We start from the raw sequence: 15,000 nt of genomic DNA on the forward strand, positions 1-15,000 counted from the left end.
ATTATAATACAGTAAACCCAAACCCCTTGCCAAGATTTCCTGACAAGGAAAAATGACCCAGAGTAATTGCATGCAAGGCATTTTGATAAACATGTATCAACTTCCAAAACAAAGAGACTAGAGGTCCAACATGAACACAGAGAGATGAGTGACAGGTAGCAGACTGATAGCTAACAGAACTGTGCCGTGAATATAAACATGGGTAAAGTAGGACCCTTCTTTAGACAGAAGAAGAAGATCAGATCAAATAAATCAATCAAATAAAAATGGATGTTATGCCTGTGTCTTCTGAGGGATAAAGGGCCAATTTATCCAATGGGAATTCAATAAAGTAATCAAACAGACCAAACAACCAAACCAACACCATATTGAACAACGCTCAAAGTGACGTCCATGTTTGTGGTGCCTGTGCAGAGAGGGCATCAGGTACAGCGCAGAGAGAAGGGAGCACCTGTTTGCCGATTGACTCAGCCTCCCATTGAGAAGCATGGAGCCTATTTATACTGAGTGTCTGGTTACTGTGGAGGACGCGGGCCAAGCCGTGGCAGATTGCTGCACTGATAAAAAGAGCTACACTGAAGAGGCCATGCTGTCTGTCTGTCGGTCTGTCTGTCGGTCTGTCAGTCGGTCTGTCAGCGGCTCAGACGGCCAAGAGGAGAAGGATTAAATCACATCACACTGGTGAATTTGGCTTGGTTCTTTCCTCCAGCTATGACACAAAGGAAACATGGGGAGAGAGAGAGGGGGAGAGAAGAAGAAAGAGAGAGAGAGGGGGAGAGAGAGAGAGAGAGGGGGGGGGGGAGAGAGAGAGAGAGAGAGAGAGAGAGGAACAGAGAGAGAGAGGAAGAGAGAGAGGGAAAGAGAAAGAAAGAGAGAGAGCAAGAGAAAAGAGAGAGGAAGAGAAAGACAGAGACAGAGACAGAGACAGAGACAGAGACAGAGACAGAGACGGAAAGGGAGAGTGGGCACTGGCAGGGTCATTGTCTCTTGTTTTCAAAACAATGTGTCTTCATTGTTTATTATTCCACCTTGCCTGGTTTGACCTTTCTAAGCGCTGTGCTGCTACAGCAGAGAGGAAGTCTGTCTGCTCACTCTACCATGCAAGCTGGCCTTGCTGGGACCAAATCTGCAGATCAGAAGGGTAGTCTGGCTGATATGAAATGCCACAAGCACATTTGTGTTTTGTGTACACCGACTCCCTGTTGATAGGCAAAGTCTTCGGCTTTTCGGCTAATCCAACCTGAATATTTTGGCTGATTCAATCTCCCTCACATGCTCTGATCTGACATGCAACATGGTCGTCTCCCTGGAACAAGAAAAAACAACTTCTTGACAACGCTCACAAAACTCCCAAACCAGGTGCTGCTCACAACAAATAAAAAGAGAACTCCAGGAAACAGCATTCCTCAAATACCCGGAGCGTCTGGGAACAGAGAGAAGCCTATGAAACAGGAGCAGGTAATCAACAGCAGATAGGAGCTGGGCTGAAATATGGGCCCAAGTAGAGAGAGATACAGACACAGACACAGACACACACACACACACACACACACACACACACACACACACAGACACAGACAAACACACACAGACACACAAACATGCACACACACACACACACACACACACACACAAACACAGACACAGACACACACACACACACACACACACACACACACTTACAGACACAGACAAACACACACAGACACACAAACATGCACACACACACACACACACAAAGACTTAAACACACACAGACACAGATACAGACACAGACACAGACACACACCACACACACAAACACAGGGTGACACACAAACACGTGATGTCATTCCTTTTGATCTCGCCACTTTACTGGCAAGAGCAGCACAAGCGGGCTAAACATGGAGGAATTAGCTGAGAAACACAGGGATGACTTTCCCTCCGTTTCAGCCACAAACAGCTGCAGCCTCAGGGCCCGGACACAGCCCCACTAACCAGAGGTATGCCGGGCACACACACACGCGCGCACGCACGCACACACACACACAGACACACACGCACACACACACACACACACACACACACACACACACACACACACACACACACACACACACACACACACACACTAACCAGAGGTATGCTTGTGGTGCTACACACCCATCAGAAAACAGATGGGTTCCTGTGCCACTGCTATCTCCACTATCTACCCGTCTCTTTCAACCCACTGCCAAGGCTGCCGCTGCCGCCGCCGCCGCCGCTGCTGGGAAGAGGCTGCCAGCAGCGCTGACCATGTTTACAATATATCATCAATCATCTGTACAGTCTTAAAATGACTATTCACATTTCTGAGACCAAAACACTTTGCTGATGATGGTTATGGCCTTGACTGCCCCCTCCTATTAAACTAATATAGCTGGCCTGGAGAAGAGTGTCATGGAAAGAAGGAGTAGCCCAGAGAGAGACCAGCGGAGCTAACTTGTGGAGTAGCCTAGAGAGAGACCAGCGGAGCTAACTTGTGGAGTAGCCCAGAGAGAGACCAGCGGAGCTAACTTGTGGAGTAGCCCAGAGAGAGACCAGCGGGGCTAACTTGTGGAGTAGCCCAGAGAGAGACCAGCGGAGCTAACTTGTGGAGTAGCCCAGAGAGAGACCAGCAGAGCTAACTTGTGGAGTAGCCTAGCGTAGCGCTGCTAAGTGCAGGAACACTAGCGGAGCTTACAGATGAGTTTCCTCCCACATGCTGCAGTAAAGTGCCTGGGTAGGTCCTGATGGCCATTACACTTAATTACATGCCCGCATAAAACACAGGCAGCAAAGTAGCAGGCAGCAGGGTCTGACACTCCAGCCTGCTCGACCACTCTGGGTCTGAGGCTACAGGGAGAGGGATAGGAGAATGGGTCCTTGCTAGGGACATCATGCATTGATTTTAAAGGGAGAGTTGCCTGCACCTTTAACAGATTGGCCCTGAATGCATCAATGAACGATTGGGCATCCATATGATACAAACCTGAAAACACAAGCAAGTTCACTTCGAGAAGATGGATGCGTGAGTTCACGCCAACCATGGTCAATTCTACCAATCAGATCGCAAAGGGTTAAAATCTGATGTGGAAGCTGAATCAAGTTGGAGACAATTCAATGCAAGCTGAAAAAGAGCCAAAAAGATGATAATCAGATTCCTACAACCTTGAAATGAGGTGTGTGTGTGTGTGTGTGTGTGTGTGTGTGTGTGTGTGTGTGTGTGTGTGTGTGCGTGCGTGTGTCTGTGTGAGCGCGTGTGTGTGCATGTCCACACACTAGCGCTCCAGGGAGAGAGAGAAAGAGAGGGAGAGAGAGATGGAAGGAGGGAGAAGAAAAAAAAAACAGGTTAATAAGGGGCTGTGTGTGCTGTAGACCACCAGCTCAGACTGCCCGCTAATGGAAAGCCTCCGTCTGCCCACAGAAAACCATGCCAACAAGTCAACCCTGGCCCCCCTCTCTCAACGCCCGGGGCACCCAACACTTGGCCTGCAGGACCCCCTGGCAGAGCAGTGGACAGCTCGTTCTATACTGTAACAATGTGTACAGGGACAGTGAATGATGAAATCTCAGCTAAATCTGTGAACGAGGCCTGTGCTTTTCCTTTGACTAAAGCTTCTGAGAGTAAAGTTGAGACGTCTCTCATACCTTTCTGTTCCTTTTGCCACATTTGAAGCTGCTTATTTTTCCACTCTCTGGCATTTAACAAATCGAAATATAAAGTGCATATTGTTTTTGTTTTTTTAAAACTAGTTATTTGCAGAAATTGCGCTGCAATAAAACATACAACTTATATATTCAGGCGTGGAATACAGCTTCTTGAGTGGAGCTGTGCAATAAAAGCAATTTGTTTCCTGAGTTGTATCAATAATGTGTGGTATACATAATGGTACACACAATGCAGTGGGCTACATTTTCAGTTAAATGTTACATTTTCAGTAAATATATGTATTATATATTTACTGAATATATATATACCCATGTATCGTGATTTATGTATCGTGATACGTATTGTAAGGTCCTTGACAATACCCAGCCCTATTCTTGAGTACTACTGTATTTCCTGTATTTATTTTTCCACAGGAACCCTGCCGATTCTAAATGGATTCTTAACCCTTTTCAAACGGGGGCCTCTGCTGGTTTTTCCATATAGGATATCCGTGAGCATGCAGGGTATGACATGTAGGAAACATGTACGTTCAAAGAACCTTCAGCCAACAAATCATGCACCGTACTTCCATTTGACCAATAGACCCCTAGAGTGGTAAGGCTGCCATTGTAAAATACTATTAATTACTAATAAATACTATTCTGTCATTTCCAATTAGGCTAAAATGCAATGTGCCTACTCCTGCAGTGTCTTCACTGTACAACTATCAACACTGCTTAGCCTAAGTGTTTTAAAAGAAAACGACTTTTAAAAAAAAACATGGGACATCAGGTGCAAGGGAGGGGAAAGACAGCACGGACGAGCGCACTCCAAATAAATAAATAAATCCATACAAGTGTACTTTTTGTAATTAACAATAGATTTACTGTTTGGGCAACAGTGTTGTAAACCATGGTGTTGTAAACCATGGTTAGATTCTACAGCTCAGCTTGCTCGCTGCCAAGTCCAACTGGGGCCGAGGCTTTAGCTGTTGGTTGGCATGCTGCAGTATTTTGACTTGTTTCTGAAAATTGCCACTGGACACACACATGCATGCACGCACGCACACACACACACATGCACGCACGCACACACACACACATACATACACACACACACACACACACACACACACACACACACACACACACACACACACACACACACACACACTTTTCTGCAGAGCATCAAACAGCACACACAGGAGGGAGGTGAGGAGCCACTGTCTGTCTGTCTTCGTCTCTATCTGTCTCTTTCTCTCTCTCTCTCTCTCTCTCTCTCTCTCTCTCTCTATCTCTCTCTCTGTCTGCCTTTGACTTTGTATGTGACTCTGCCTGTTTCCACATACTGCACAATGTCTCTATCACACACTGGCCTTGATGGTTGAAAACAGTTGGAGGTGGAAAAAACAGTTGGAAAACAACACTGTTTCCTTCCACATATAGCCTAGGCCTAGACTGTGATAGGCCAATATGCAAACAGTGTGTTTTTCAAGGAATTCATTAATGCTCCCAAGATAGACATTTAAAAGTTGAACCACAGCCATGACCTGCAGCTGACTAGTCTCTTGTCAATGGTATTATCAAACGTAAACAAGTGTTTAGCCTGTGATGTATTAGCCTATAATACAACAGACTTGTTTGGAATTGAATGACTCCATCTGTCTGTAAAATAAACACATCTACGATAATCAGGAATATTTATTCATTCATTCAACACCACTTTCTTTTAGCTTTCAGGGTCCGTTATTCAAAAGTCAGCTAAAAGCATTTTGACGCAGCTTAAAATCACCTAACTCTGAAACGTCCATATCTAAAACAGTAGATTTATCACTGTGCAAAAACCTTTTCCAGGAAAAAAAAAAAAAAAAAGCATATCTATTCACATAAATCTTCTGAGAGACAAAGCCATAAAGCGGCCATAAAAGATGTTCCATGTGTGGAAGAGAGTGAAAGAAATGCTGGTTTTGGGGGGCGGCAGCAGCATTACCATAGAAACCAATCTCAGGCTATTCATCGGGAGACAAACAGGCTACCCTGCACGGCTCAACATTGTTGTGGAGATATGCCTCCACTGTTACCAGACGCAGCGTCAACACACACCCGTCCCTCTGTGTGACTGTGAGTGTGTGTTCACCGTGTGCAGGTGTACATGCTAAGCATCACTTAAATGACAGCTGGAGGGAGCATAATAAATGAGAAGAAAGCGAGTGAGCGAGAAAAAAAAATAAAAAAGAGAGAGAGAGAGGTGGCAAATGGATGGCGTTCACAACTTTAAGCTCTATGAAAGAGCAGGCTTTCCCACCCCATAGAGAGGGGGATTAGCAGACACGAGTGTGTGTGCGTGTGTGTGTGTGTGTGTGTGTGTGTGTGTGTGTGCATGCGTGCGTGTGTTTGTGTGTGTGTGTGTGTGTGTGTGCGTGTGTGTGTATATGTGTGTGTGTGTATGTGTCTGCGTGTGCATGTGTCTGCGTGTGCATGTGTGTATGTGTCTGTGCGTGCGTGAGAAGGACAGGTCTGCAGCCTGTGTGCATCCGCAGTGTGAGAAAAACAAATCACTGGATGAGAGTGAACCCTCTCACCCCTGTTGAAAAAACAGGCAGATAGGGAGAGAGGGAGGGAGGGAGGAGGGAGGGAGGGAGGGAGATAGGTAATAGCAGGAGAGGGAGGGGAGAATGGGAGCGGGAAGAGGGAGGGCATGAGAAAGAGAGAGAGGGGGAGGCAGAGAGAGAGACAGGGAGGGAGGAAAATGGTGGGAGAGAGGGAGGGAGGCAGAGATAGAAAGAGATGGACAGAGAGAGATGGAGGAGGAAGGAAGAGAGTAGAACAGATCCAGGCCTGAATGCGGCTCTACAGCGGAGCTCCCACTGTACAACACTATACACACACACACACACACACACACACACACACACACACACACACACACACACACACACACACACACACACACACACACCTCCTCCAATATTGTACAGCTGTACCTTCCCAGAAGAACACAGTGACCCCCCACAGCTCTTGTCTAATGGATGTTATTGTAGACCAGTGAACCAGTAAAGAGCTGCCTCCAGTGTGTGTACACACAGTAGTGTAGTAGTAGTTTGTAATGACATGGTAGTAAATGACAGCACATATTTGCAGCTCGAGGATCTTCTCAAAGCAAAAAATCAGCACAGTGCTCTTTCAAAATGACATAAGTTCACTAAACTCTAGCCATTTCACACATCGCACTAATGTACGGAACACTCAAGAAGAACACAGAACACTCAAGAACAACACAGAACACTGAAGAACACCACAGAACACTCAAGAAGAACACAGAACTCTCAAGAACAACACAGAACACTGAAGAACACCACAGAACACTCAAGAACAACACAGAACACTGAAGAACACCACAGAACACTCAAGAACAACACAGAACACTGAAGAACACCACAGAACACTCAAGAACAACTCAAGCCAAACACGGGGATAATAGGTTAGCCTAATCAATGGAGACAATGGAAGTTATGTTTTACTCCCTTTCCGAGTATATTTTCCTTTTAAATAAACAACGTTCACTATCCATTCTCCTCCCGGTTTGATTGATCGATTTATTTACGGCCCATTGAATTTAAATTAATCATTAAATGGTAATGAGGCTATTGATTGTGAGTTGATGTTCCTCCCGTCCCCTCATTTCTCAACAGGCAACATGACCGTGTTTACTTGAGGTGAGGAGAGGAGGAGGAGGAGGAGGAGGAGGAGGAGGAAGAAAAATCCTTATTTAATTCACCCACAAAATAAAACAAATTGCCGGGAGCCTCTTAACCCTGTGGAGAGGTTTATTGTCAGAATCAGTTGGAGTATCATACAGGTTTTATGAGCCGACACTTGAGGGTCTGGGTAAGCCGGCCGTGCTGCAGACACATACATCACCACAGCACGCACCAGTGGCAGGGGGGCGGGGGGGGGGGGGGGGGGGGGGGGGGGCGGGGGGGGGGAGACAGGAGACAGGGGAGGATGGGGGTAAGAAAGAAGGCCTTGTATTTGTCTAATTACACTTAACACACCCTGGCTCTGCACGCACACGTGCACGCGCACACACACATTCAGCCATGTATACTGACTGGCAATGCTTTGGGTCTTACATGGCATTGTAGCACAGAATATTTGCACGTTGAGGGCGACTTGCATTTCAACATGACTTCAAATAATTTACTTTGACTTATAGAATTTATTATACAATACATTTTTTTCACTTTTTCAGGAACATGAGCAATCCTTCCTTTCCCAAAGCAGAAATCAAAACATATTGAAATGAAAGGCACTTATGACTTCAAACACGTCACCCTACGTGAATCATTTGACATTTACGATTGCCTATATCAATGATCAATTCCTTCACAACGCGATATTCTTTTAGTTCATTGCCATAATCAATCCCTCAGGAACCCTCCCTCTTGCGCCGGGCAGCGACCAGCTCAAAGCCTGAGGTGATTCATTGAGAGTGGGCCGCAAGTCAAAGGTCCACTTTTCAGTCATATGACAGATCTCAAAATACATTTAACCCATCAGGTTCAGTTACAAGGCCAAGCCAGTCCACACATACACACCCACTCTCTCCCAGCCAGCCCTACTCCATGCCCCCCTACAGCCCACAGCCACAGCCATAGACATACAATTCATAGCAGACACACTGTACAGCCCCTCAGACCAATTTGGCTCGTAAACCCACCAAGGAATGTCGATTGGAATGAGAATGTCCATTCTATGAATTCTAATTCTATAGCTCCAGCATCCATTCATTTCAATGCAGTGACGACAGCTTTATATAAACACCTATTCTTCTATCTAGGAATCTGAGTAAAATAAATGAAGGCATTGGCTTTTGAATCAAAGGCCTACTGCTAGTATTTTACGCTATTTTGTATTCCATGATAACTCTAGTCACAACAAAAACAGAAATGCGTGGGACTTGTCTGATAAACCATTTGAGGGAAATGAGAAAAGTTCCAGTTCTTTGACAACATATTGTGACTAACCCCCCCCCCCCCAATGAACACAACATATGGATGTTTTTGAATTTACACCAAGTCATACGGTCATGCCTTAAATTGGTCAGAGGACAGGTTGTGTTCTTCGTCTCATGGTCATATCACTACTGGACACGCAGAACTAAAGGAAGGTCTGTTCTTAACATACTGACACACACACACACACACACACACACACACACACACACACACACACACACACACACACACCCACACACCCACACCCCCACACAAGATTATAAATGGCAACCACAAGAGGGGAGAGGTTGAAGCGGGTACTTTGAGAGATAAGACCTTAACAGGAAACACTTAGGAAAGGGAAACCTAACAGTTAATTTCCTTCACAGTGCGTATTGCCTTCCTCACTAACACCCGCCCAATGTAAAGGCAAGGGTACCATTAGTTCATGAACCCTGAAACTGTCTTTGTTAGCCTTGTTGTGTTCACTGAAATATATTTAGTCCAAATGTGACAGATTCAAATGCAAATTCATTTCCCACACAGAATGTAAAGCAGCCTGCCAGAGAAAGTAACTACGTAGCCATAAAGTTTTACATGAACTCAATCTAATAAGGCTAAGGCTTTTACAAGCTCTAACAGAATATGGTCATGAAAGCCTAACACTATTACAGTACCATACTCTACTCTTACTCCAACACATCATTACTGGGCGACTTATAACAATTTGACAGTATATCAACAAAAGTTTTTTCAGACGAATACGTCTGTCTATTTGCATACGTCAAACAGGTCGCTTGGGACGAAAGAACGTCTGAAAAGGCACGAGGCGGCGGTGACCATTTTGAGCTCTGTGTTCCTGACCTGTGAAGCTGTCAACATGACGTCGACCATGAGGAGAGTCGGCACAGCTAAGATGGTGATGATTTAAGGTTTTACTTGTCGAACAGCTGAACCTTCCCTTAAACATCCGCAGGCTAAAACTGCTTATTTCCTGTTAGGAAATATTTACTGTCAGAAAAATAACAGTTTTCACCTCCTTATTCCCTACTACTGCTATCGGAGAACTGGAAAAACAGATTATAGTGGTGGGAATTGTAATGTTATCCATCAACACGGAGTAGTCCTATGCTGAATTCCAAAACGGCATATACAGCCCTAGTCACTCCTATAAATCTGAGAGGATTGGATAAGAAAAATGCAATTACCTCTCCTTTCCGTCTAATATGCCTATTAGGCCTACCTATCAACTCCTCTCAGAAAAGCAGGAGTGGCTGTGGGCTAGGGCCTAGGGGCTGGTATGGAATTCAGCCCTGTAGTCCTGATCAGAGGCCACCCAGAGGGCAGAGGACCCAGTGAGAGAGGAATGGGAGCCCACCCCTGCGTGAGCCCCCCCATCCCCCGGTAAGGACATGGTGTCCACATGCCCCATGGCCAGCGTTGAGCTCCCTGGCCCGGAAGAGGAGAGGTCAGGAGAGAGCCGTGCTGCTGCTCCAGACAGTCACTGTGATCTGACCGCCTCTCAACAGCCTGGGCACCTACAGGGTGGGCCACTTCAAACACATTCCACAACACACGGCATTGTGGGAAAATGCCACTGTGCTGTTCGCTTCAGTGCAGAATGCCTCAGGATTCCAAACAGGGCAAATAGAGAGAGAGAGAGAGAGAGAGAGAGAGAGAGAGAGAGGAGACTCAAACAAAAACAACAAGAGCAAGTTTCAAATACCTTTTCCCGCCACTGCTTGGAATACATTAAAGTTTTTTTTTTATGCAAAAAAAAAACACTCTACAAAATTCACCCAAATTCAAACCATGACTATTGGCTCCCTTCAAATGTATCAGAAATGTTGGAGTATGGAATATATATATATATATACCCCCCCCCCCGTTCCCTTCCTACAGAGCTGCACTCACAAGCCTGTGAGGAACAAGAAGGGGGCGAGCCACCCGGTTGCACAACTTGTTTTTCGTGAGACAGCAGCACTGGTTGCTTCTGGGATACTTCCTGATAGCTCTCCTCCACACACACACACACACACACACACACACACACACACACACACACACACACAGGCCTGTCCACTATGACAAACAAGCAATCAACATCAATACATCAACCCTGTAAAAACCGCTTTATTGCATTCTCTGTTCTTCAGAGGGCAATTATGGCTTCAGCGTGGTTCAAATATCAATACATGATCTCTTTCACTTCCCATAAAATGTTGTGAGGTGAGGATATTAAGCATGCAGATTCAACACAGAATATTTCAACTATTTGGTTGTTGTGTGTGTTTTTTTGTATGGAGAAAACATCTAGTGCAATGCCAAATATGGTCACTTCCCACAGAATTCAGTAAATCAGGAAGCAAACTGCCCATGACATGTGCTCCACTCCCTAAAGAGAGATACAAGCACTCCTTTAACAAGGCCCCCTTTGAGGCCCCTGCCTCTGCATAGCCTATATGTCCTGTGTAACATACCCAGAAAATGTCCTTTGAACTCTGCTTCAGGAGCGGTTTAAAGTGATACAACACAAATGGGAAGAGCCTAATGTCACAGAACTCTACCACAGAAAACAGCTAACACAGGGGGATGAACGAAGTGTGTAACAGACAGGAGAAAAGCGGGAGCCACGTTTAAGAGTTAATCCATCTGACTGTTATCGTGAGCTAGTCCTCATGCTTTAATCAGAGAGTAGGAGAGAAGGATCATCAGAGCAATGCTCCCCTTTCATTGGACAAGAGGGGGAAATCCCTATCCCTACCTTTTAAAAACAATTCTAAACAGTCATTCTAATGCTTCTAGACTGGAACCTCTTGGTTCTAATGCAGAGAAAGAATCTCAACTTTACATAAAACTCAACTTTGCATAAAACAGAAAGCTTTGAGGAGACCATGTTAAAAACATGTTTAAAAAATAACATCCAGGAATAAAACACCACAAGGCAAAGCTGCTGCCAATAAAGATCCTCTCCTCTGAAAAGCATTCCACCATGCCAGAAAACCCTTAGGGGGAAATACTCTTGATAAAAAATGTACTATATAAAAATAACAACCTTATCTTTTACAATGTCTTATTATTTCGGCAGAGCAGTGAGTCATTCTAATAACATTGAGGCGTTTCCTTTATCTCATGTGACTGTTTACTCTGTATAGGTTATTTCTACCTTTCATCAACCTAGGGCTGATTCTTTATTCCACTTGCGCAATAATACAAACTGCTGAACTCCATCCACAACATCCCTATAACAAATCATTATCTATCATTAACATTAATACAATGTTGTCACTAGAGTTAATAGCGGTATAAGTAATGCAACTTAAAGGTACTAGCCTAACATATGATTTAATCTTGTATTGAAAGCTATGTTCTCTGAGGGTGAAACCAACTGTTCCAAGGAAATGAGTCACTAATCTGTCACTGAGTTGGAAATGTGTTACAATAACATTGAGGTACAAACTACAGCAGGACAGCATGCTGTACAATTAATGAGACCTGTAATCTAAAATTAGTAGAAAGCTGTAGGAAAAATGCAGCAACTTGTGGATCAAACACACAGTGAAAACAACTGTTAATGCACAAAACTGGGTGTGGGTTCTGCGTATTGCATTCAAATATGGATAGCAAGATGTAGAAACTGCATGCTATAGGTATATACATATTTAACACAAATATTCATTAACAACAGTATCTAATGTTTTGTTTACATTAAAATATAGCAATTTCTTTACATCCAATCAATCTGTAAGTGTCTGTCACATGGTGAGAGGGGAGCGCGCGTGTGTGTTTGTGTGTGTCAACATCATAGGCGTTTATTATAGGCGTTTATTATAAGGACCTGGCCAGCGTAAACAGAATCACCTCTCTTGCTAAATAGCCTATTGTCAGGTGAATTTAAGATGTATAATGTGTTTTATCCTTGGACCTTTTCATATTAATAATAACATATACATGATTTATATAGTAGCGCTAACCAGCTCAATAGGAAAACAACGCACAACGCGTGACATCCACAAACGGCTGCCTGGCTCGCTCGCAAGTTAATTAATTGGCTTGCTAGTACTAGAAAACCCATTCTTCACTAGCTAGCTAGAGCTAAGGTGTAATGTAGGCTAATTCTGCATTTATGGGGATTTCCGGACCGTCTTAACGTTGGCTAAATTTGTTTACGTTTCCAGCTACAACCTGAGTGTGTTGCGCTCGAGTCGCCATGAAGAGGCCTGCGCGTGCAGGCGAATCCTGCAACTTCCAGTTTAGAATCGCTGCAACAGACCACCCTCGTCCAGTAACAAGAGCTAATCTGGCCCTCGGGCTGACGCATCCACGACAGGCCTCAATAATATATTTTTAAGAGGGGGGCGGGGCGGGTGGGTATTCTGCAATAACTTTGCAAGCAAATATAAGTAACACCATGAGAAACAAATACTTTCCCACGATAGAGGTGACGTTTTCCCGGGAAAAATTGGGTAATAACCATGTAATAACACTTACTGCTACAACCAGGCATTTAGAAGCAACAACAACTAGTATTATAGGAAAAAAATGCGTTTATATGAGATTAATAAACAACTCATGAACGTATGTGTCCAATCGTGTGCAAAAATAAATGCAACAGATTAAATGTTAGTTAGATCGTTTGTGTCATGGATACTTCTGTAAATTATTAACCAGCAACATACCATGAAAAAAAAAAAATCAGAATACTTACTTTCTCCATTTATTAGCCCACCCTGGCAGACAATGTAGATAAAAGTAAACAAAACAACCGCTGAGGTCTCCAGCCGCATTTTGACTTTGATTATGTTCTCTTCTTTTAGTTTATCCAAAAACGTGGAGGATTTCATAAGATGCCCAAAGTTTAGTCAAAATGTGTTTCTTATGAAATTAATGTAAGCAACAAAAAGTCTTCAAATAGAAAAAATACAAGCCAACTTTGTCCAGCTAGCCCCCCTAAAAAGGGGCCGGGAGGTCCAACGTGGTTCAATCTTAATAATAGAAATATCTTCTCAGCCAACTTTGTGATTTATGCTCAGCCCGAATATGGATCACTAAATAACGTGATCCTGGGTTCTGGCGACACATGCGCGAATAAAAAGCTTCATTTTCCACAATTGTATGCGATAGTTCACTTTCATCTGTTTGATATAAAGTCTTCCGATTCGAGAAAAATAATTCCCACACCGCGCGAGCTAGTGAGGGGGTACCCGTTGGGGTACTACTCGCCACAGCAGGCTCATTCCATGATAAGCGAGGTTCCAATGAATAGAAACAAAATCCCAGGAATTATGGTCACCGCTGCGTTTTGAAAAACACCCAAAGCAGATAGCTCTGTTTGAATCATAAAGCAATTCGTTTGGCTAACTGCTTAGCAATTTCGAAATGTGTGTCCTCTTCTGTCCCTCCAGTTATTTGGCCGAACTTCTATCGACCCGAGACCCGTTAGCTATAGAGTTGGCTGGCTTTCCGTAGTCCACAGGTCGCTGTGTTTGACTTCTTTGCTGTGTCCCGAGATCACCTTTTTAAGACGTGCAAAGACAAATATGAACACATCCCAGGAACTACTTTGGATACGTGCAGGAAAAACGTGCAGATAGCTTTTCTAACGAACGACCTTCCTTTGAACTCCTTCACTCGCTAGTCCAGCCACGCCACGACAAAATGAATGCACCCATAAACAAAAACGTGATAGGGCAAACGTTACTTTTAGCCACTAAACAAATAAAAGCCGCAGCTTCCAGCACATTGCCTCGAAGTGTGAAAAACTCCACGCCGTCGCCTCTCTTTTTTCAGAGTAGCTAGCAAAAATAGCTATTAATTCTAAAACAAACGAAGCTTCGAAACTGGCGATAAAATAAAGTAAATATCACGTCTGTATGAATTATAATTATGAGGTAAATAAACGTGATCACATGATAGACGGTTGAGTGAAAAACTTCGATCCCTGTACGGTACCTCTCTACGGTTCCCCCCCCCGTTTTCGTCTCTTTCTGTGTCTGTCCACCAGCAGTAAACAAGTACAGTACTGCCAGTCAGCTGAGGTAGGGAGATGGTTTGTAGGAAAGTACGGACCGGAGTACAAGTCAAAGTCAATGGAAATATGTGGATTGGAGTGTCTATTATCAAAGCCACGAGCGTAACCAAATTGTCTTTGTCAAGCAAATTATAGCTAAATAAACGTTATTTTCCCAATTTAGAAATGATCGGCAATTAATTGATTTCTCAATGATTTCTTGAATTAAAAGATTTTCTCGAGCAGAAAAGTTGTTTTCATACAGTATTTTATTCATTTATTTGTAATAGTATAGTAATAGCCTACTGTACTGATTCCTTTGACAAACGGAGGAAAATTAAATGC

The 15,000-nt window shown here is 44.0% G+C and overlaps 1 protein-coding gene across 1 annotated transcript in view; it reads right to left on the reverse strand.

Moving 5' to 3' along the window:
• Window positions 1-13,812, reverse strand: part of insrb (insulin receptor b) — a 76,786-nt gene extending 62,974 nt beyond the window's left edge. The window contains exon 1 of the mRNA XM_083672131.1: window positions 13,354-13,812. Coding sequence (XP_083528257.1) covers window positions 13,354-13,489 — 136 coding nt within the window. The 5' untranslated portion in view covers window positions 13,490-13,812. The remainder of the gene's footprint in view (window positions 1-13,353) is intronic.
• Between the last annotated feature and the right edge of the window lie 1,188 nt (window positions 13,813-15,000).

This window comes from Argentina silus (assembly GCF_951799395.1).
Source record: "Argentina silus genome assembly, chromosome: 6".
Lineage (NCBI taxonomy): Eukaryota > Metazoa > Chordata > Actinopteri > Argentiniformes > Argentinidae > Argentina > Argentina silus.